We start from the raw sequence: 23,170 nt of genomic DNA, 5'->3' as shown, positions 1-23,170 counted from the left end.
AGGATTTGACCCTAATTCAATAACCCTCACAGCTACCCTCCAATCACAACCCACTGGGCACAGATGTCAATTCAACGTCTATTCCATGTTGGGTCAACGTAATTTCATTGTCTGCCCAGTCGGAAGGGTAGTGCAAATATGTGGCATGACAAGGAGTGACAAGGAGTTGGCATGACAGCACAAACAGTCTGGCACTTCAGCGATAAACATGAATTATGAAATCATATAGGTAGTGTTTTGTTGATCAGTAATATGCCTTCATGGAAGGTGAGAGGGCTACTCCAATGGGCGAAAGCAAAGAAAGGTAAAAGGTTGGGGTCAAGCGAACAGCATGCATGCACAGAAGAGGCGCTTTTACAGTATATTCACAGCAGCGGCTCCAGGAGAAATGAACGTCAGTAGCAACGGGCAGAGCAGCAGAAGGAGGTAATAATGTCTAATGAGGAATAATGTCTAATATCGACAAGTTTATGCTTACCTGGATTAATAACGATTTATTTATTTTAATGAATGTGATCTATTTAAAGTTTGATGGGGCAAATCAAGGAGAAAGGTGTGTGAAAATGAATTCCTAACTCTGTAGAAACTAAAGCTTTACAATACCAGGAAAATAAATTGCACCCAAACCTTTATTTTAAATCAAAACCCAACAAACAAATAAAAATGCAATGGTATGATAAGACTTGGTAAACTAGGCCTATGTTAAGTTATTTGAAATCCACAGTAAGCTGAAAATGTAATAAATATGATTGTTGAAAAAGTGGTTCTGTTTGTATTTGATAGTGATACATTAAAGTGCATTTTATAGTGACCGCCCTCCTTGACAACGTACCAACCGTTGGAGCTATCGATAGCGCCATTGGCGACATTTTAGGCTAGCTGTCCAGTGTGTTTACGGTACGTTGTTAACTGCGTTACACAAGCTGCAGAGCTAAGCTAAAGGATGCGAGGCAGAGTAGAGAGCAGTAATCCAGTAGCCATAGAGGTACGGCAGTGTTGGTCCAGTGTTGGGCCCTGGCCCCAGTGTCATCAAAAGGCACCGACCCCGTATCATCATAAGGCGCCCACAGGGTCTTGGGAGTCATTTTGGAGGGGACTCTCGTTCTGGATGGGAGACTAAACCAACACAAAAGAGAGACAATAAAACCCCATTGTTTGGCGTCTACAGTATACTTGTGAATATATATTGAACAGAAATATAAACGCAACATGCAACAATTTCTAAGATTTTACTGAGTTGCAGTTCATGTAAGGAAATCAGTCAATTTAAATAAATTCATTAGGCCCTAATCTATGGATTGCACATGACTGGGCAGGAGTGCAGCCATAGGTGGGCCACCCACTGGGGAGCGAGGCCCAGACGATCCTGCAGGTGAAGAAGCCGGATGTGGAGGTCCTGGGCTGGCGTGGTTACACATGGTCTGCGGTTGTGAGGCCGGTTGGACATACTGCCAAATTTTCTAAAATGACGTTGGTGGCAACTTATAATAATAATATAATAATAATATGCCATTTGGCAGACGCTTTTATCCAAAGCGACTTACAGTCATGCGTGCATACATTTAACTTATGGTAGAGAAATGAACCTTACATTCTCTGGCAACAGCTCTGGTGGACATTCCTGCAGTCAGCATGACAATTGCATGCTCCCTCAAAACTTGAGACATCTGTGGCATTGTGTGTGTGACAAAACTGCACATTTTAAAGTCGCCTTTTATTGTCCCCAGCACAAAGTGCACCTGTGTAATGAACATGCTGTTTAATCAGCTTCTTGATATGCCACACATATCAGGTGGATGGCTTATCTTGGAAGATGAGAAATGCTCACTAACAGGGATGTAGACACATTTGTGCAAAAAAATCAGAGCGAAATACGCTTTTTGTGCATATGGACAATTTCTGGGATTTATTATTTCAACTCATGAAACATGGGACCAACACTTTACATGATGCATTTATATTTTTGTTCAGTGTAGATGTACGGTATACAGTAGTTGAAGATGAAGGTTTGTGATATGGTGAGCTGGGTAGTTTTCAGGGCTTACTTGTCTAGATCTTCGGGGAGGGTAAGGGTGTGTTGAGTGGCACTTATTTTTCTGTAAGAAAAAGGTACAGTATATTCACAATATTGGTGTTTTGGGATAAAAATGGGTTTAATCCATCCATGTGTGTGTGTGTGTGTGTGTGTGTGTGTGTGTGTGTGTGTGTGTGTATGTGTATGTGTGTGTGTGGACATGTTTAACTATACTTGTATGTGTATGTATGTATGTGTGTGTGTCTGTGTCTGTGTCTGTGTCTGTGTGTGTGTGTGTGTGTGTGTGTGTGTGTGTGTGTGTGTGTGTCTGTGTCTGTGTCTCTGTGTCTCTGTGTGTGTGTGTGTGTGTGTGTGTGTGTGTATGTGTATGTGTGTGTGTGTGTGTGTGTGTGTGTTTGTTCTACCCTCTGATGCAGGCGATAGTGAAGATTGCGATCCGACAGCCAGGAATGTTTCAGTGACTGTGAGGCACTCATCCTCCAACTAGAGAACACACACAAACACACACATGCGTGATTAGAACACACACTATCACAGGGATACACAGGTCCACAACTGAATAATAATACAACTTTAGAGAACTACAACACAGTTGTCAACACACACACATGCACACACACACACACACACACACACACACACGGTACCCCTCACCTCTTGCTCTTGACCAACAGGCGTGTGATGAAGTCTTTGGCCTCCTCAGAGATGTCTGTAAACTCCTCCTCCTCAAAGTTCCACTGACAGGCCAGGATGTTGTTCAGAGTCTCATTGTCATCGTCCCCCAGGAATGGAGACAGACCTGTCAGCCTGGAGAAAAGGATGTATTGTATAGTTTGTTCCTGGGTTGTGTATGTACACACTGACTACTACCTGCTGACTTCTTCTGAGGTCCCCTTCGCAAAAGAGATTTCTAACCTCTAGGCCATTTTCCTGGTTAAATAAAAACTATAAAAACAGGTACAATATGTGAGCACAAGAATGTAATGGTTAGTGGATATCAGGACCCCCAGTAATGTAACGGTTAGTGGATATCAGGACCCCCAGTAATGTAACGGTTAGTGGATATCAGGACCCTCAGAAATGTAACGGTTAGTGGATATCAGGACCCCCAATAATGTTGATATCAGGACCCCCAGCAATGTGGATATCAGGACCCCCAGCAATGTAACGGTTAGTGGATATCAGGACTCACAGCATGTATGTGATGACCCCCAGACTCCACATGTCCGTAGGGAATGAGACAAACTCATAGTTGATGACTTCCGGAGCCAGGAACTCCGGCGTTCCGAAGTTCACCCTCAGCTTTTCCCTGGGCTTATACCTAAGAAAGCAAGAAGGACGAGAGAAGAAAGTTAACAGATGACATTTTAGTCATTTAGCAGAGACTCTGATCCAGAGCGACTTACAGGAGCAATTAGGGTTAAGTGCCTTGCACAAGGGCACCTCAGCATATGTTTCACCTAGTTGGCTTGAAGATTTGAACCAGCGACCTTTCGGTTACTGGCCCAACACTCTTAACCGCTAGGCTACCTTCCGCCCTGTATCAAGCCAGGAACCACTGGTAATTGAACCTTACCTCCTGGCGAGCCCGAAGTCAATAATTTTGATCTTGTTTGTAGCTCTGCTCACACACAGAATATTCTCGGGCTAGGAAATGATATTGAAGAACGCAAGACAGTGAGACAAAGGAAATAACAGCATGCAATTATTTGCATCATTGCTAAGCTATTATGCTATAATGACAGGAAGATGGAGATGAGACAGCTATAGAAAGGTAAAGTGTTAAAAGAGTGCAATGGGGAAGGTTGTATAGAAACAGACAAAAAACTATAGGACAGTGAGAGAGTGAGGGAGAGAGAGAGGGAGAAAGAGAGAGAAGGGGGGAAGCGAGGGAGAAAGTAACAGAGTAACAGAGTGATGAGGATATGCAACTAGGGAGCTAAGGTGAGTCCTACCTTGAGGTCTAGATGTAGGATGTACATCCTGTGCATGTACTGTAGTCCCTCACAGATCTGCCTGATAAACAGCACTGTGTCCAGCTCTGTCAGCTTGTAGTTCTCATCTATGATCCGGTCGAACAGCTCCCCGCCATCCACACTACATAGAGAGGAGAGGAGAGACAGTCAGTCATCATAGACTACAGTAGAGAGAGAGGAATTACAGTCCCACACTGGGATTTAAAGAGTAGAGATACTGTATGGTATAGTGCAGAGAGGAGAAATACACACACACAGGGAGGGACTCACTATTCCATGACGAGGATGATGTCGTGGCGTGATTCAAAGGCGGCGTAGAGCTGAATAAGGTTAGCGTGGTTCAGCTGGTTCATCACCTGGATCTCATTCTTCACCACATCCTGGGAAACAGAACAACATATTCAACATTAGAAAGACAGCCAGAAACACATTACAACTCATAGACAGACAGACGGAAAGAAACATTACAGACGGACAGAAAGACAGACACAGAAACAGACACACACAGACAGACAGACGGACAGAAACAATTACAGACGGACAGAAAGACAGACACAGAAACAGACAGACAGACAGACATACAGACAGACAGACGGACAGACAGAAACATTACAGACGGACAGAAAGACAAGCACAGAAACAGACACACACAGACAAACAGAAAGACAGACGGACAGCAACACATTACAGACGGACAGAAAGACAGACACAGAAACAGACAGACAGACAGATGGACAGAAACACATTACAGACAGACAGAAAGACAGACACCGAAACAGACACACACAGACAGTGTCAACGGGATCCGTAATTGAGACCTACAGTATCACACAGCAACCTGAGCCAGCTTTGGCTTTGGCCGTGGCATTGGTGGGCTAACTACTTTGTGAATATCTGACATGATAACGTAATCAACCAGCTATGCACTACATTAGTCGGCAATCTTATCTCCCATGTTATACTCAGCTGACCATAGGAAAGCAGAAGATGAGACTGACTCTGACATACTGCCACATGTGCCATGGATATGAGGGCGATGAAGCTATATCTACTATAACATCGTATTCTATTATTTATGTGCAATGATAAAATATCCATCCATCTTAATGGTGGTGGGGACATGGGACACATACTGTACATCTGATATTAATGGCGGACAGAAAGACAGACACACACACACAGACAGACAGACGTACAGAAACACATTACAGACGGACAGAAAGACAGACACAGAAACAGACACACACAGACAAACAGACAGACGGACGGACAGACAGACGGACAGAAACACATTATCTACTTTAAAATCGTATTCTATTACTTTTGTGCTATGATAAAATATCCATCCATCTTAATTGGACGCATACTGTACATCTGATATTAATGGCTTCGTTCCAAATGATACCCTATTCACTATGTAGTGCACTACCTTTGACCAGGGCCCTGGTCAAAAGTTGCACTTGATAGGGAATAGGGTGCCATATGGGAAGCACCCATGCTACATGGCATATGATACAGTATCAATGTCAGAAATGTATACCTGGGAGGCCTATAATCAAGTACTGTTTCAGGTCTCACGTTTCGATTATTTAGGTCCTTACCTTTTCTTTCTGGCTCCTGGCTTTGATCATCTTGGCAGCCAGCGTCAGTCCAGAAGAGTTCTCCACACATTTGTGGACTTGTCCAAAACGTCCCCTATGAACCCACAATCACATACAGAGAAACAAGTTCATAAACAGTGTAGTCTCTTGTGGCAGCCTTAACATTAAAGCTGAGGAGCTGCTTTGGTTCTGGGGGCCGAGATTAATAACATTGATGCTTTATAACACCCTGTCCTTTTTGCCTCAACGTACAATAGAGCTAAGCTAACAATAACATTATAGTCATGTTTACTCTTCTATATCAGGCTTTAATTGGGTTGTCATTGTAGGGATGGTTCTCTCTCTCTCTCTCTCTCTCTCTCTCTCTCTCTCTCTCTCTCTCTCTCTCTCTCTCTCTCTCTCTCTCTCTCTCTCTCTCTCTCTCTCTCTCTCGCTCTCTCTCTCTCTCTCTCTCTCTCTCTCTCTCTCTCTGTCTCTCTCTCTTTGTCTCTCCCATTCTCTCTCTCTGTCTCTCTCTCACACTCTCTCTCACTGTCTCTCGCTCTCTCTCTCTCTCTCTCTCTCTCTCTCTCTCTCACTCTCTCTCACTCTCCTCCTGACTCACCCTCCTAGGACCTCTTCTCTGTTAATGGCGTAGAAGGTAGCAATCTGGTGAGGCTTTGGAGTCACAATGCGGTGGTCAAAGGGGGCTGCTGGCGGAGGGGTAGAGTCTGGAGATGAGAGAGAGAGAGAGAGAGAGAGAGAGAGAGAGAGAGAGAGAGAGAGAGAGAGAGAGAGAGAGAGAGAGGGATGGATGGATGGATGGATGGATGGATGGATGGATGGATGGATGGAGGAGAGCGATGGGGAAAAGGAGAGGGAGGTAGGGAGTGAGGGATAAGGGAAATGGAGTGAGGTGACAGAAGAGTGGATAGGGAGCATACAGGAGATAGATTAGTGTCTGTTCTCTCTTAGTAACTAAACGGATCATATGGTCTCATGCCAGCATTTCATAATCCAATTTGCCAGCTGTGACATGTTTGTGACTTACAAACATGCATGGTGTGGTTAAGTAATGTCATCTGTGTGGTGAATGACTGAAAGTCTAATGTCCCTAACTAGGAAGTCAGTAGTAGTTAGGGTTTCTGACTGTTTTTCAGCCTGCTTGCCAACCCAGGATAATATCAAGAGACTTCATTTACAGAATATATGACAATACTATATTTTATTTTAGGAATGTTGCCACAAATTAGCTTCCTGCTTTGTTTTCAAACTTTTGTCAGTTTCCATTTCTGTGAAATGATTAACCTCACCAATGATGTACTCTTCTGGCTGTCCGTCGTCCACCTTTTCTTCCTCCTTCATCTTCTCTGCCTTTGATTGGGCAGCCTGAGGCTCTGCCCCCTCAGGTACTCCTCCCTCTTCATCCTCCTCCTCTTTCCTCTCCTCCACTCTGCTCTTTTTCAGTTCATCTTTCAGCAGGTCCTCCTCTGTGACACAGTTTTTACTGCTGGTGGCCACTTCACTTAACTCCTCAGAGCTAAATAACAAACAAACATCAAACAAATATCAAAACAACTATTAATTGTGTTAAGTAATTAGCCAGTAGTTATTTTGGTAAGCGTACAGTATACAGAAGTTGCAATTTACAGTCATAGTAATGTCAAAAGATGGGTTGAGTTTGAAAAGGTACCTTTCTAGAGGTTCTGGTGACAATGATGACTCTTCTTCCCCTCCTTCCATTCTCTTCTCCACCTCTTCCTCTCCAACTTGTTCCTCCCTCCCCTCCTCTTCCTCAGGCTCAGATTCACCAAATATATCCCCCTCCTCTTCCTCCTCTTCCTCCCTGGCCCTCTGCTCTTCCTCCCGCTCAGGGGTTCTCCTCTTCTCCTCCTCCTCCCCCTCTAGATCCTCCAGGTCCTCTGGTTGGACGACGGGGGCGCGGAGCATGTCCAGAACCACCCCGTTACCATGAGAACGCTCAGCATTCTGCCTGTTGAGCTTCTCCACCTGGTCTAGAAGAAGGGCCTCTACGTTGTCTGAGGAGGGACAAAGAGTACCCCTCATTAGACATCTATTACCAATGAAGCACTGCTGCTCTATTTTATTTACATTTATTTGACTGCTTTATTGTGTTACAAGTTGAGGTGAAGGTGGTGTGTTTATCTCTGCTACCTGATGCATGTGGAGGCTTCTTCTTCTTCTGGGATTTCTGGCCTTTCAGGCTGAGTTTGGCCTTGTCTTTTCCATCCCTCATCACATTGTCCTTCAGCTGACAGGGAGAGAGGAGGAGACATATACACTTTAACCTCTTAAGGATCGGACCCTTTTTATAAATTTTTGCCTAAAATGACATACCCAAATCTAACTGCCTGTAGCTCAGGACCTGAAGCAAGGATATGCATATTCTAGATACCATTTGAAAGGAAACACTTTGAAGTTTGTGGAAATGTGAAATTAATGTAGGAGAATATAACACATTAGATCTGGTAAAAGATAATACAAACAAAACCAAAATCTTTTTTTTTTTTTTTTTTTTTGGGGGGGTCATCTTTGAAATGTAAGAGAAAGGCCACAACATAATAATGCAGTGTAGGTGCAATTTAGATTTTGGCCTCTAGATGGCAGCAGTGTGTGTGCAAAGTTTCAGATTGATCCAGTGAAGCATTGCAATACTGGACTATTTTGTATCAAGTCTGCCCAAATGTGCCGAATTGGTCAATTGATACATTTTCAAGTACATAACTATAGAGGAAAATGATATGGTAATACAAAATGTAAGTTTACACACTCCCAGGAATGTCATACATGATGGATCATTAGCTTATACAGTAATTTTCACACATCTAGGTGGCCGGGCAGGGTGGGTGTGGAGCCAGAGACAGCAGGGGTTCAAACTGTAGAACCCAGTTCCTACATTTGAAAATAAAAATGGATTTTATCAAACAAAACTATGCTACATTTTATCTCTGGGACCCTTAGGATGACAAATCAGAGCAAGATTACTGAATGTAAGTTCATTATTTACCTTCAGAGGTGAATGTATCAAACCAGTTGCCATAAGATTTTTGTTGTTGTGCACTCTCCTCAAACAATAGCATGGCATTTTCTCTCTGTAATAGCTACTGTAAATTGGACAGTGCAGTTAGATTACCAAGAATTTAAGCTTTCTGCCAATATAAGACATGTCTATGTCCTGGAAAGTTTGCTGTTACTTACAACAGTCATGCTAACCACATTAGCGCACATTAGCTCAACCGTCCCGTGTACGGGACACCGTGTACGGGACACCGATGGGACACCGATGTCCTGCATTGCAGGAATGTTCTCCTGTAACAGGGTGATCAAATTAAGATCCTACATCTGTAGATTGGCACATTTGTTTGTACCTTCTATTACCAACAATTTGCACGTATGGCCAGGACGATTTAAGGATCTGTGAAAGCTACAAGTTCATATTCCATGCATGTATTATATAACAGAGCTAGTATACAGTAGCACATTTCCGATAGCAATGGTGGAGTTGTATGTTTCACTACACATTAACAGATGCAGGTGTTTGTTGCCGTTGCTATGATTGCCATCATAACTGAAGCATGGTTGTCATGTCATGGTGGACAGAGAAGGGCTTTCATGTCATCTCCAACTACTGTGTGTGTGTGTGTGTGTGTGTGTGTGTGTGTGTGTATGTGTGTGTGTGTGTGTGTGTGTGTGTGTGTTTGTCCGTGCGTAACATGTGTGGGATCACACACACACACACATAGCATGTAATCTATACCGCACCTCCCTCCCCTCTCCACCAGAGTGCCTAAACATTAGAGGCCCAGAAGGCGATACTAGCGATACGTCCCAAATGGCACCCTATTCCCTTTATAGTGCACTACTTTTGACCAGGGCCCATATATACTGTATATCGATTATATATATATAGGGAATAGGGTGCCATTTGGGACCTAGCCAAGATAATAAAGCTGACATTATAGATTTGCTTTACCCATCGACCCCCGGACCCAGAGACCCCCAGGACCCAGAGACCCCCCAGGACCCAGAAACCCCCAGGACCCAGAGTCCCCCACAGTGCAGGGGAAAATGCAGCAGTAATACATGATACTGGTACCTCAACACACACAGACAGACGCTTGCGTGCACGCCACACACACACTTACAGACACACAATGATAAACGCACAATGTAAACACATAGCATGAACACATAAGCACAAAGAAAACAGAAACACATAACATGGTACGCGGTTCGATATTTGTTATGCCCAAAATACGTGGCTGCTTCTAGATAGATTGACACCAGTCATCTAAAATCCCCACAAGCACTCCGGTTGCCTTTAGTTCTAGGGTGGGGCAATATTATCCTATCCTTGAATAGGACTTCCATAGAATGGTTAAAGGTTAGTTAAAGGGTGTAATGCTGGCTATGTTGAGATCCCTCCACAAGGCTAACTGTCCAGCTGGTTGACTGATGAATCATGTGGAGTCATGTCACACATTCAGAGAGTTATCCACTAACACAATAGACTAGACTCCTTAGCTAGACACTTCAAATGTAGCCCACAAAGTGCAAAGGATAATCCTATACCTAACCCATGGGTAGTTTTACAGTGACTACAGTCTTCTCCATTTCTGTGTAGATAATATGACAAGGCATGGGGTGGGTAATGCAGTGTGGAGTAGTAATTTAAGGTAGCAAATAAAATACAACCCAGCACTGGCTCCAGTGTAAAAATGAAAAAAGGGGCCAGCACTCACTTGGCACAGACGACAATTTAATGTCTATTCCACGTTGGAAACAACGTTGATTCAACCAGGGTGTGCCCAGTGGGTTGAATATGATTTACAACTGAAGCTTTTAATTTTCTTTATTAAATAAAGGCTGTCATGGTGTGTGTCCCTCACCTTCCTGGCCTGCTTTGCCTTAGTCCCCCTACAGCCACCAGGCTTATTAAACAGCAGTTTAGCCAGCCGGGAGCTCTTCACCACCTCTTCGATGAAGCTGATGACCTGATGTATGCCCACCATCAGCCCCTCCATCCCCTCCAGCCTCCGCCCCTGCTGCTCCACCTGCTGGCTGGCCTCCTGCACCACCCCCTGGAGCTCCCTGCAGGCAGTCGCCAGCTCCTGGGCTTGACCCTCCACCGTCACCCCCTGGTTCTGGTTCTGGGTCTCACCGTGGGTCTGAACTCCACCCAGACCTCCAGACCGCCAGCCCCCGGCCCTGAGAGAGGCCACCTCCCGCCCCACGCCCCCCATGTCCCGGGACAGGTCATCCAGCCGGATGAGGACAGTCTCCTGGACGTTGAGCAGACGCTCCATCTTGCTGCTTAGAGATTCCATGCGGCTTTCAGTCATGACGCACCATGCAGCATTGACCGGAGAAGAGGAGGAGGAAGAGGCTGAGGACGGTGTGCAGGGTTGTTTGTCAGATCCAGTGGGTGTCAGCTTCGTCCCGGCTGGTTTCTGACCGTGACGAGGTTTGGGGTCGTACACCTTGGCCAGAGAGTTGACCAGACTGGAGCTCATTGTGAGTTCCACAGCAGAGCGGTCAACCACGGTCACTGGCCGCTTAAAAGTAACGCAACACTTCCTCGTTCTTCACGCACAGCAGCTATAGTAGCTCTTCTCTGGTCACCTCTCATACAAAGAAAGTTCCCTCCTGGTTAAACTGAAACCCTTTCTCTTATCTCTGTCGGAGTCCACCGATAACAAGATTATATTCTGTCACCCTCCCTTTACTCACAGAAGTTAGCGCTTCTCTTCCCAATCACAGAAAGTCCCCTCTGTGGTTATACTCCAACCAGAAATCTGACCGATTAACCATTTGACCGCTGTATCCTCTTCACAGTGGGTTAAAGTCCAACTAAAGTCAGATCAGTCCAATGACAGGCTTGTTTACGAAGACCAACAAAAAGGAAAATCCTTTCACAAAGAAACAAAAGCCAGATGAGACTGTGAAGAGAGACAGAGAACAGAGAGAGGACAGGACATGCAAGCTGTCTGCCAGTCAGTCCTTCCTAGCCAGAGGGAGTTTAAGAACATAGGGGTGTCCTCCAAAATATAGTGCAGCCCCAATCGAACGTCAGAACCTCAGTGGTGAGTGGCCAGTGATGGGTAGTAGAGGCTGGGGTTAAGGAGGGGGTGAGGAGGGGGTGAGGATGGGTGTGGAGGAGATGTGGAGGGGGTGTGGAGGGGGTGAGGAGGGATGAGGAGGGGGTGTGGAGGGGGTGAGGAGGGTGTGTGGAGGGGATGAGGAGGGTGTGCGGAGGGGGTGTGGAGGGGGTGTGGAGGGGGACGCAAGGGATTGCTGTGTGACATCTGAGACACTTCAAAAGCTTCCAGTCAGGTGTCACAATCCTGAGAATGTGTGCAGTAACAAGCCACGTCTAAAAAACAAATCAGCCGCTGCAGTGAAGAGTGAGAAAAGCGAGGGACAGTTCAGACCATTATGAACCCCATTGGATTGAACACAGGAAGTTGATTCTTTAATGTCTTGGTTGTGTGTGCGTGTGCATGTGTACATGTGTGCGTACATGCGTGCATGCGTGTGTGCACGCACGTGTGTGTTCACGAGTTTGCATGCGTGCAGTAACAGGTGGGAGTGCACACAAGGGCACAAAGACTCTATTAACCTTTCTATACCTCTGTTAAACTCAATACAACTCAGGGGTATTTCTGAACCTCTCCAAATGCCAAATGGCCTTTATATCTACCCTGATATTTACCCAGCAGTGGATGTATTGGAGCAGAACATTGAGCAGTACTGGCTCATCTGAGAGTCTTCATTTCCAGGGTCAAATCTTTCCTGGAGAGCCTTCCTTCCTTCATACCACTGATCTCAGTCCAAGTCTCAGGGCCAATTAACATTCAGACATTCAAAGTTCACATTGAGCAACTATGATTAGATAAGATGGATAGTAAAACTGCTGAGTGAATGCTACCACTAATTACAAACAAGCAAGGTTGAGTAGATTTCCAACTTCTTTACTCAAACATGAATCCCACAGTAAACATTTGGGTCTAGTGCTAAATGTATGGAGAGCATGTCCAGAAAGAATAGCTTCAGTGAGTTCTGAGTACCAGAGGAAACAGAATTCAGGACGAGGATCCTTCCCACTTTAAACACACAGAAGCCCCCGGAAAGAGGCTGGTTCCCAATTTAGGAACAGTATTCACACTGAGGTGCAGGAACTGTACTCACACTGTGAGGTGCAGGAACAGTATTAACACTGTGGGGTGCAGGAACAGTATTCACACTGTGGGGTGCAGGAACAGTATTCCCACTGTGGGGTGCAGGAACAGTATTAACACTGAGGTGCAGGAACAGTATTAACACTGTGGGGTGCAGGAACAGTATTCACACTGTGGGGTGCAGGAACTGTACTCACACTGTGGGGTGCAGGAACAGTATTAACACTGAGGTGCAGGAACAGTATTCACACTGTGAGGTGCAGGAACAGTATTCCCACTGTGGGGTGCAGGAACAGTATTCCCACTGTGGGGTGCAGGAACAGTATTCACACTGTGGGGTGCAGGAACAGTATTCACACTGTGAGGTGCAGGAACAGTATTAACACTGAGGTGCAGGAACAGTATTCCCACTGTGGGGTGCAGGAACAGTATTCCCACTGTGGGGTGCAGGAACAGTATTCACACTGTGAGGTGCAGGAACAGTATTAACACTGAGGTGCAGGAACAGTATTCCCACTGTGGGGTGCAGGAACAGTATTCACACTGTGGGGTGCAGGAACAGTATTCCCACTGTGGGGTGCAGGAACAGTATTCCCACTGTGGGGTGCAGGAACAGTATTCCCACTGTGGGGTGCAGGAACAGTATTCCCACTGTGGGGTGCAGGAACAGTATTCCCACTGTGGGGTGCAGGAACAGTATTCCCACTGTGGGGTGCAGGAACAGTATTCCTACTGTGGGGTGCAGGAACAGTATTCCCACTGTGGGGTGCAGGAACAGTATTCCTACTGTGGGGTGCAGGAACAGTATTCCCACTGTGGGGTGCAGGAACAGTATTCCCACTGTGGGGTGCAGGAACAGTATTCCCACTGTGGGGTGCAGGAACAGTATTCCCACTGTGGGGTGCAGGAACAGTATTCCCACTGTGGGGTGCAGGAACAGTATTCCCACTGTGGGGTGCAGGAACACAGAAACAGAAGAAACCAAACAACTAAGAAAGCTGTGGGAAGGAAGGACAGTAAAACTGAGAGAAGAGGGAGTGATGTTTTTTTCTACAACTGTGCGTCTAAATCATAATGGAGATAATGTTCATTACACAATATAATGTTTATTACGTGTTCATTACACAATATAATGTGTATTACGTGTTCATTACACAAGATAATGTTAATTATGTGTTCATAACACAAGATAATGTTAATTATGTGTTCATTATACAATATAATGTTAATTATGTGTTCATTACACAATATAATGTTTATTACATGTTCATTACACAAGATAATGTTTATTACTTAAGGAAAGACCAAGATGAAAACATAAATATGGTGTTGACATGGTGACAGACATAAATAGATTTGGATTGTTTACCATTGGAAAAGTGTTATACTGTCACGCTCTAAGAGAGCACCCTGACCTACAACTCCATCCACATCCTACCATAGAGGTGTTTAAAGCAGGACAGTGTAACAACACTAAACTGTTAATATAGTTTTGACTCACCCCTATCCCAAAACACCCTATCCCATAATATAATATGTGCCTGTTTCACTGTGGTGATGTGCCTATTGCACCAGATGGGATGGGAAAATGCATGGAGTTACAAAATTCTCTCACGCTGTCAGTCAAGCATTTACAGTGCCATGCAAAAGTATTCATCCCCCTTGGCGTTTATGCTATTTTGTTGCATTACAACCTGTAATTTAAATTGATTTTTATTTGGATTTCATGTAATGGACATACACAAAATAGTCAAAATTGGTGAAGTGTAATTAAAAAAAAAATGTGTTTCAAAAAATTCTAAAAAATAAATAACCGGAAAGTGGTGCGTGCATATGTATTCACCGACTTTGCTATGAAGCCCCTAAATAAGATCGGATGCAGCCAATTACCTTCAGAAGTCACATAATTAGTTAAATAAAGTCCACCTGTGTGCAATCTAAGTGTCATATGATCTGTCACATGATCTCAGTATATATACACACACCTGTTCTGAAAGGCCCCAGAGTCTGCAACACCACTAAGCAAGGGGCACCACCAAGCAAGCGGCACCATGAAGACCAAGGAGCTCTCCAAACAGGTCAGGGACAAAGTTGTGGAGAAGTACACATCAGGGTTAGGTTATAAAAAACTATCCGAAACTTTGAACATCCCACGGAGCACCATTAAATCCATTATTAAAAAATGGAAAGAATATGGCACCACAACAAACCTGCCAAGAGAGGGCCGCCCACCAAAACGTATGGCCCAGGCAAGGAGGGCATTAATCAGAGAGGCAACAAAGAGACCAAAGATAACCCTGAAGGAGCTGCAAAGCTCCACAGCGGAGATTGGAGTATCTGTCCATAGGACCACTTTAAGCCGGGCTGGGCTTCACGGAAGGGTGGCCAGAAAAAAGCCATTAAGCAAACACCAAAAGGCATGTGGGAGACTCCCCAAACATATGGAAGAAGGTACTCTGGTCAGATGAGACTAAAATTGAGCTTTTTGGCCATCAAGGAAAACGCTATGTCTGGCGCAAACCCAACACCTCTCACCACCAGAAAATTGTGATAAATAAAAAAGTTTACCAGTTTCATTTAAGGACCAAAAGATTGATAGCCGTCACATATAGATTGCAAAATAGTTGGGAAGAGATTTTTGTCGTACAGATTCCATGGCATAGTGTTTATGAACTGATACGCAAAACAACGCTGGATTCAAAAATTAGAATTTTTCAATTAAAATTGTTATATAAAATTCTTGCTACCAATAGAATGTTATTTGTATGGAGGATACGATCTTCCCAGCTCTGCAGATTTGGCTGTGAAGAGACAGAATCATTAGATCATTTGTTTTGGTACTGTCCATTTGTAGCTTGTTTCTGGACACAGGTCCAGGAATGGCTGAAGGATTGCAATATTTGCATGGAGCTGACCCTGCAGATAGCATTACTGGGTGATCTGAAAAGTCATAGTCAATCGATCAATAATATAATAAAACTTTTAGCAAAAATGTTTATTTTCAATTCACAAACTGTAGAAATAATGAGAATAGAAAGGTTCAGAACTTTTGTAAAACATTACAGTACAGTTGAAAAATATATGGCAAATAGAAATCCAATATGGGTGGTGTTAAGAGATAGATGGGCGGTGTTGAATGGAGCTGAAGGATGGGACCAATAACAACAACTAATAACAACAAGATAACTAGTGTAAGACATGCTGTGTCCATAATAAGTATATAGGTTATATATTGTGAGCTTTTGTGAAAGAGCACAGTTAGAAAGATATGGCATATAGAAGCATACCAGATGGACATCATGAAAATGATCGGAGGAAGTTCAGGAGTAAAAACAAACAAAATATAATTATTGACTGTGTCCATAAAATGTATATAGTATGTATAAGCATGAAGTAGAGGCCTAAGCATTGTTGTTCACTAGTTAACTCCAATTAGGGAAGGGATGGTGGGGTTGGAAAGTAATAAAGGGAAATATATACAGTGAGGGAAAAAAGTATTTGATCCCCTGCTGATTTTGTACGTTTGCCCACTGACAAATACATGATCAGTCTATAATTTTAATGGTAGGTTTATTTGAACAGTGAGAGACAGAATAACAACAACAAAATCCAGAAAAACGCATGTCAAAAATGTTATAAATTGATTTGCATTTTAATGAGGGAAATAAGTATTTGACCCCTCTGCAAAACATGACTTAGTACTTGGTGGCAAAACCCTTGTTGGCAATCACAGAGGTCAGACGTTTCTTGTAGTTGGCCACCAGGTTTGCACACATCTCAGGAGGGATTGTGTTCCACTCCTCTTTGCAGATCTTCTCTAAGTCATTTTATTTTATTTTATTTCACCTTTATTTAACCAGGTAAGCCAGTTGAGAACAAGTTCTCATTTACAACTGCGACCTGGCCAAGATAAAGCAAAGCAGTGTGATAAAAACAACAACACAGAGTAACATATGGGGTAAAACAAAACATAAAGTCAAAAATACAACAGAAAATATATATACAGTGTGTGCAAATGTAGCAAGTTATGGAGGTAAGGCAATAAATAGGCTATAGTGCAAAAAAAATGCAATTAGTATTAACACTGGAATGATAGATGTGCAAGAGATGATGTGCAAATAGAGATACTGGGGTGCAAATGAGCAAAATAAACAATAATATGGGGATGAGGTAGTTGGGTGGGCTAATTTCAGATGGGCTGTGTACAGGTGCAGTGATCGGTAAGGTGCTCTGACAACTGATGCTTAAAGTTAGTGAGGGAGATAAGAGTCTCCAGCTTCAGAGATTTTTGCAATTCATTCCAGTCATTGGCAGCAGAGAACTGGAAGGAATGGCAGCCAAAGGAGGTGTTGGCTTTGGGGATGACCAGTGAGATATACCTGCTGGAGCACATACTACGGGTGGGTGTTGCTATGGTGACCAATGAGCTAAGATAAGGCGATTTGCCTAGCAGTGATTTATAGATGGCCTGGAGCCAGTGGGTTTGGCGACTAATATGTAGTGAGGACCAGCCAACAAGAGTGTACAGGTCACAGTGGTGGGTAGTATATGGGGCTTTGGTGACAAAACGGATGGCACTGTGATAGACTACATCCAATTTGCTGAGTAGAGTGTTGGAGGCAATTTTTTAAATGACATCGCCGAAGTCAAGGATCGGTAGGATAGTCAGTTTTACGAGGGCATGTTTGGCAGCATGAGTGAAGGAGGCTTTGTTGCGAAATAGGAAGCCGATTCTAGATTTAACTTTGGATTGGAGATTCTTAATGTGAGTCTGGAAGGAGAGTTTACAGTCTAACCCGACACCTAGGTATTTGTAGTTGTCCACATACTCTAGGTCAGACCCGTCGAGAGTAGTGATTCTAGTCGGGTGGGCGGGTGCCAGCAGCGTTCGATTGAAGAGCATGCATTTAGTTTTACTAGTGTTTAAGAGCAGTTGGAGGCTACTGAAGGAGTGTTGTATGGCATTGAAGCTCGTTTGGAGGTTTTTTAACACAGTGTCCAATGAAGGGCCAGATGTATACAAAATGGTGTTGTCTGCGTATTGGTGGATCTGAGAGTCACCAGCAGCAAGAGCGACATCATTGATATACACGGAGAAAAGAGTCGGCCCAAGAATTGAACCCTGTGGCACCCCCATAGAGACTGCCATAGGTCCAGAAAACAGGCCCTCCGATTTGACACATTGAACTCTGTCTGAGAAGTAGTTGGTGAACCAGGCGAGGCAGTCATTTGAGAAACCAAGGCTATTTAGTCTGCCAGTAAGAATGTGGTGGTTGACAGAGTCGAAAGCCTTGGCCAGGTCGATGAAGACGGCTGCACAGTACTGTCTATTATCGATCGCGGTTATAATATCGTTTAGGACCTTGAGCGTGGCTGAGGTGCACCCATGACCAACTCGGAAACCGGATTGCATAGCAGAGAAGGTACGGTGGGATTCGAAATGGTCGGTGATCTGTTTGTTAACTTGGCTTTCAAAAACTTTTGAAGGGCAGGATGGATATAGGTCTGGAACAGTTTGGATCTAGAGTGTCACCCCCTTTGAAGAGGGGGATGACCGCGGCAGCTTTCCAATCTCTGGGGATCTCAGACGTTACGAAAGAGAGTTTGAACAGGCTAGTAATAGGGGTTGCAACAATTTCGGCAGCTAGTTTTAGAAAGAAAGGGTCCAGATTGTCTAGCCCAGATTATTTGTAGGGGTCCAGATTTTGCAGCTCTTTCAGAACATCAGCTGTCTGAATTTATGTGAAGGAGAAGCGGGGGGGGGGGGGGGCATGGGCAAGTTGCAGCGGAGGGTGCAGAGCTGGTGGCCGGGGTAGTGGTATCCAGGTGGAAAGCATTGCCAGCCGTAGCAAAATGCTTGTTGAAATTCTCGATTATTGTAGATTTATCGGTGGTGATAGTGTTTCCTAGCCTCAGTGCAGTGGGCAGCTGGGAGGAGGTGCTCTTATTCTCCATGGACTTTACAGAGTCCCAAAACTTTTTGGAGTTAGTGCTACAGGATGCAAATTTCTGTTTGAAAAAGCTAGCCTTTGTTTTCCTAACTGCTTGTGTATATTGGTTCCTGACTTCCCTGAAAAGTTGTATATCGCGGGGGCTATTTGATGCTAATGCAGTACGCCACAGGATGTTTTTATGCTGGTCAAGGGCAGTCAAGTCTGAGGAGAACCAGGGGCTATATCTGTTCTTAGTTCTGTATTTTTTGAATGGGGCATGTTTATTTAAGATTGAGAGGAAATTACTTTTAAAGAACAACCAGGCATCCTCTACTGACAGAATGAGATCTATATCCATCCAGGATACCTGGGCCAGGTCAATTAGGCAGGCCTGCTCGCTAAAGTGTTTTAGGGAGCGTTTGACAGTGATCAGGGGTGGTCGTTTGACCGCGGACACGTTATGGACGCAGGCAATAAGGCAGTGATCGCTGAGATCCTGGTTGAAGACAGCGGAGGTGTATTTAGAGGGTAAGTTAGTCAGGATGATATCTATGAGGGTACCCATGTTTACGGATTTAGGGTTGTACCTGGTAGGTTTGTTGATAATTTGTGTGAGATTGAGGGCATCTAGTTTGGATTGTAGGATGGCCGGGGTGTTAAGCATATCCCAATTTAGGTCACCAAGCAGTATGAACTCTGAGGATAAATGGGGGGCAATCATTTCACATATGGTATCCAGAGCACAGCTGGGAGCTGAGGGGGGTCTGTAGCAAGCGGCAACAGTGAGAGACTTAATTCTGGAAAGGTGGATTTTTAGAAGTAGAAGCTCAAACTGTTTGGGCACAGACCTGGATAGTATGATAGAGCTCTGCAGGCTATCTCTACAGTAGATTGCAACTCCACCCCCTTTGGCAGTTCTATCTAGACGGAAAATGTTGTAGTTGGGGATGGAAATTTCAGAATTTTTGGTGGCCTTCCTAAGCCAGGATTCAGACACTGCTAGAACATCAGGGTTGGTGGAGTGTGCTAATGCAGTGAATAACTCAAACTTAGGAAGTAGACTTCTGATGTTAACGTGCAGAAAACCAAGGCTTTTACGGTTACAGAAGTCAACAAATGATAGCTCCTGGGGAGTAGGAGTGATACTGGGGGCTGCAGGGCCTGGGTTAGCCTATACATCACCAGAGGAATAGAGGAGGACTAGAATAAGGATACGGCTAAAGGCTTTAAGAACTGGTCTTCTAGTGCGTTGGGTACAGAGAATAAAGGGGGCAGATTTCCGGGCGTTGTAGAAAAGATTCAGGGCATTATGTACAGACAAGGATATGGAAGGATATGAGTACAGTGGAGGTAAACCTAAGCGTTGGGTAACAATGAAAGAGATAGCATCACTGGAGGCACCGAATGAGCCGGTCTCGGCGTGTATGGGGGGTGGAACAAAGGAACTATTTGAGGCAGTTTGAGAGGGACTTGGGGTTCTACAGTGAAATTGTATAATAAGAACTAACTGGAACAGCAATAGGCAAGGCATATTGACATGGGAGAGAGGCATAAAGCAATCACAGGTGTTATTAGAGAGAGCTAACAACAACTGGTAATCGCGACAAAGTTTGGGCTGCGGCTAAACAGAATTAACAGGACAGGGTACCATGTAAAGGAACAGTCCAGCAGGCATCAGCTGTGCAGCTGAGTGATCATAAGGTCCAGTGAACAACAATATGTGAGTCCGAGAGCAGTTAAAATTGGTGCTTCAGCACAGCGAGCAGGAAGCACGGTTGTAGTTTGCGTGTGCTAGAGGGCCGGGGCTAGCAGATGGATCTTTGTGGTCATCGCAATGGGAAGCCTGTTGAAACCACATCAGACGATTACGTCGGCAGACCAGTCGTGATGGATTGGCAGGGCTCCGTGTCGACTCTAGGAGGTCCCGTCCGGTTGACAGAGAGGTAGAAAGCCGGGAGATGTGCTTGACTCAAGGCTAGCTCAAGGCTGATTAGCCAACAACAACGTTCATATGGTTGCAGCTAGCTAGTTGTGATTATCCAGTGTTAAAGGTCCAGTGATTCAGTTATTCCGGCAGAAAATCCGATAGGTTCTGGGTCGATAACTCGCTGTGCAGACAGTGCAGACTGGCCGATAATAGTCCAGACTAGAGCTGGCTGGTAGGTAGTGCAGGCCACGGACAATGGAGAAAAAGCCGCTAACGGTGGCTAATAGCAAGTACAGTGAGGGAAAAAAGTATTTGATCCCCTGCTGATTTTGTACGTTTGCCGACTGACAAATACGTGATCAGTCTATAATTTTAATGGTAGGTTTATTTGAACAGTGAGAGACAGAATAACAACAAAAAAATCCAGAAAAACGCATGTCAAAAATGTTATAAAATGATTTGCATTTTAATGAGGGAAATAAGTATTTGACCCCCTCTGCAAAACATGACTTAGTACTTGATGGCAAAACCCTTGTTGGCAATCACAGAGGTCAGACGTTTCTTGTAGTTGGCCACCAGGTTTGCACACATCTCAGGAGGGATTTTGTCCCACTCCTCTTTGCAGATCTTCTCCAAGTCATTAAGGTTTTGAGCCTGACGTTTGGCAACTTGAACCTTCAGCTCCCTCCACAGATTTTCTATGGGATTAAGGTCTGGAGACTGGCTAGGCCACTCCAGGACCTTAATGTGCTTCTTCTTGAGCCACTCCTTTGTTGCCTTGGCCGTGTGTTTTGGGTCATTGTTATGCTGGAATACCCATCCACGACCCATTTTCAATGCCCTGGCTGAGGGAAGGAGGTTCTCACCCAAGATTTGATGGTACATGGCCCCGTCCATCGTCCCTTTGATCTTGTGAAGTTGTCCTGTCCCTTTAGCAGAAAAACACCCCCAAAGCATAATGTTTCCACCTCCATGTTTGACGGTGGGGATGGTGTTCTTGGGGTCATAGGCAGCATTCCTCCTCCTCCAAACATGGCGAGTTGAGTTGATGCCAAAGAGCTCGATTTTGGTCTCATCTGACCACAACACTTTCACCCAGTTCTCCTCTGAATCATTCAGATGTTAATTGGCAAACTTCAGACGGGCCTGTGTATGTGCTTTCTTGAGCAGGGGGACCTTGTGGGCGCTGCAGGATTTCAGTCCTTCACGGCGTAGCGTGTTACCAATTGTTTTCTTGGTGACTATGGTCCCAGCTGCCTGACAAGATCCTCCCGTGTAGTTCTGGGCTGATTCCTCACCGTTCTCATGATCATTGCAACTCCACGAGGCGAGATCTTGCATGGAGCACCAGGCCGAGGGAGATTTACAGTTATTTTGTGTTTCTTCCATTTGCGGATAATCGCACCAACTGTTGTCACCTTCTCACCAAGCTGCTTGGCGATGGTCTTGTAGCCCATTCCAGCCTTGTGTAGGTATACAATCTTGTCCCTGACATCCTTGGAGAGCTCTTTGGTCTTGGCCATGGTGGAGAGTTTGGAATCTGATTGATTGATTGCTTCTGTGGACAGGTGTCTTTTATACAGGTAACAAGCTGAGATTAGGAGCACTCCCTTTAAGAGTGTGCTCCTAATCTCAGATCGTTACCTGTATAAAAGACACCTGGGAGCCAGAAATCTTTCTGATTGAGAGGGGGTCAAATACTTATTTCCCTCATTAAAATGCAAATCAATTTCTAACATTTTTGACATGTGTTTTTCTGGATTTCTTTGTTGTTATTCTGTCTCTCACTGTTCAAATAAACCTACCATTATAGACTGATCATTTCTTTGTCAGTGGGCAAACGTACAAAATCAGCAGGGGATCAAATACTTTTTTCCCTCACTGTAGCTAGTTAGCTGGTTAGCTGGCTACTCCCTTCCGGTAGACAGAGAGGTAGATAGCCAGGGCTAGCTCAAGGTTCAAGGCTAACTGGTGCTATGGGGGCAGTGGTGAATAGCCTACAGTAACATCCATTCGACATCCATTCGGTTGCCGCTAGCTAGATCCGGTGTTAAGGTCCAGTGATTCAGTTATTCCGACAGAAAATCCGATGTTCTGGGTGAAAACCGCTAACGGTGGCTAATATCAAGTAGCTAGTGAGCTAGTTAGCTGGCTGGCTAGTTTCAACTGGAGATTCTAGATAAAGGTGAGTAAATAATAGAATCCGTTCCACATTGAGTGAGGCGTGTTGCAGGAAAGTATATTTAGTAGAAGGATGAAAAGTGTGATAGGGAAATATATACGTAAAATACAAAATAAATACAAAAAACAGGCTATTTACATGGACACACAAGAGAACACGACCGCATTGCTACACTATCTTGGTTTGACTTGGTTTGACATTAAGGTTTCGAGGCTGAAGTTTGGCAACTCGAACCTTCAGCTCCCTCCACAGATTTTCTATGGGATTAAGGTCTGGAGACTAGGCTAGGCCACTCCAGGACCTTAATGTGCTTCTTCTTGAGCCACTCCTTTGTTGCC

The 23,170-nt window shown here is 44.5% G+C and overlaps 1 protein-coding gene across 1 annotated transcript; it reads right to left on the bottom strand.

The window, feature by feature from the left end:
• Positions 1-1,053: 1,053 nt before the first annotated feature.
• mylk4b (myosin light chain kinase family, member 4b) lies at positions 1,054-11,125 on the bottom strand (the record flags this gene model as incomplete). The annotated part of the gene is made up of 15 exons (XM_084163888.1): positions 1,054-1,116; positions 2,046-2,096; positions 2,440-2,518; positions 2,690-2,842; positions 3,228-3,356; positions 3,612-3,682; positions 3,991-4,132; positions 4,282-4,391; positions 5,613-5,706; positions 6,217-6,322; positions 6,905-7,131; positions 7,285-7,360; positions 7,403-7,630; positions 7,767-7,863; positions 10,502-11,125. 15 exons carry the CDS (start codon positions 11,123-11,125, stop codon positions 1,054-1,056), a joined length of 2,250 nt encoding a protein of 749 aa, XP_084020014.1.
• Between the last annotated feature and the right edge of the window lie 12,045 nt (positions 11,126-23,170).

The sequence above is a fragment of the Coregonus lavaretus genome (assembly GCF_964263955.1).
Source record: "Coregonus lavaretus genome assembly, chromosome: 6".
Taxonomy (NCBI): Eukaryota; Metazoa; Chordata; class Actinopteri; order Salmoniformes; family Salmonidae; genus Coregonus; species Coregonus lavaretus.
The sequence above is the reverse complement of the archived record's forward strand: the minus strand, read 5'-3'. Positions and strand labels throughout refer to the sequence as shown.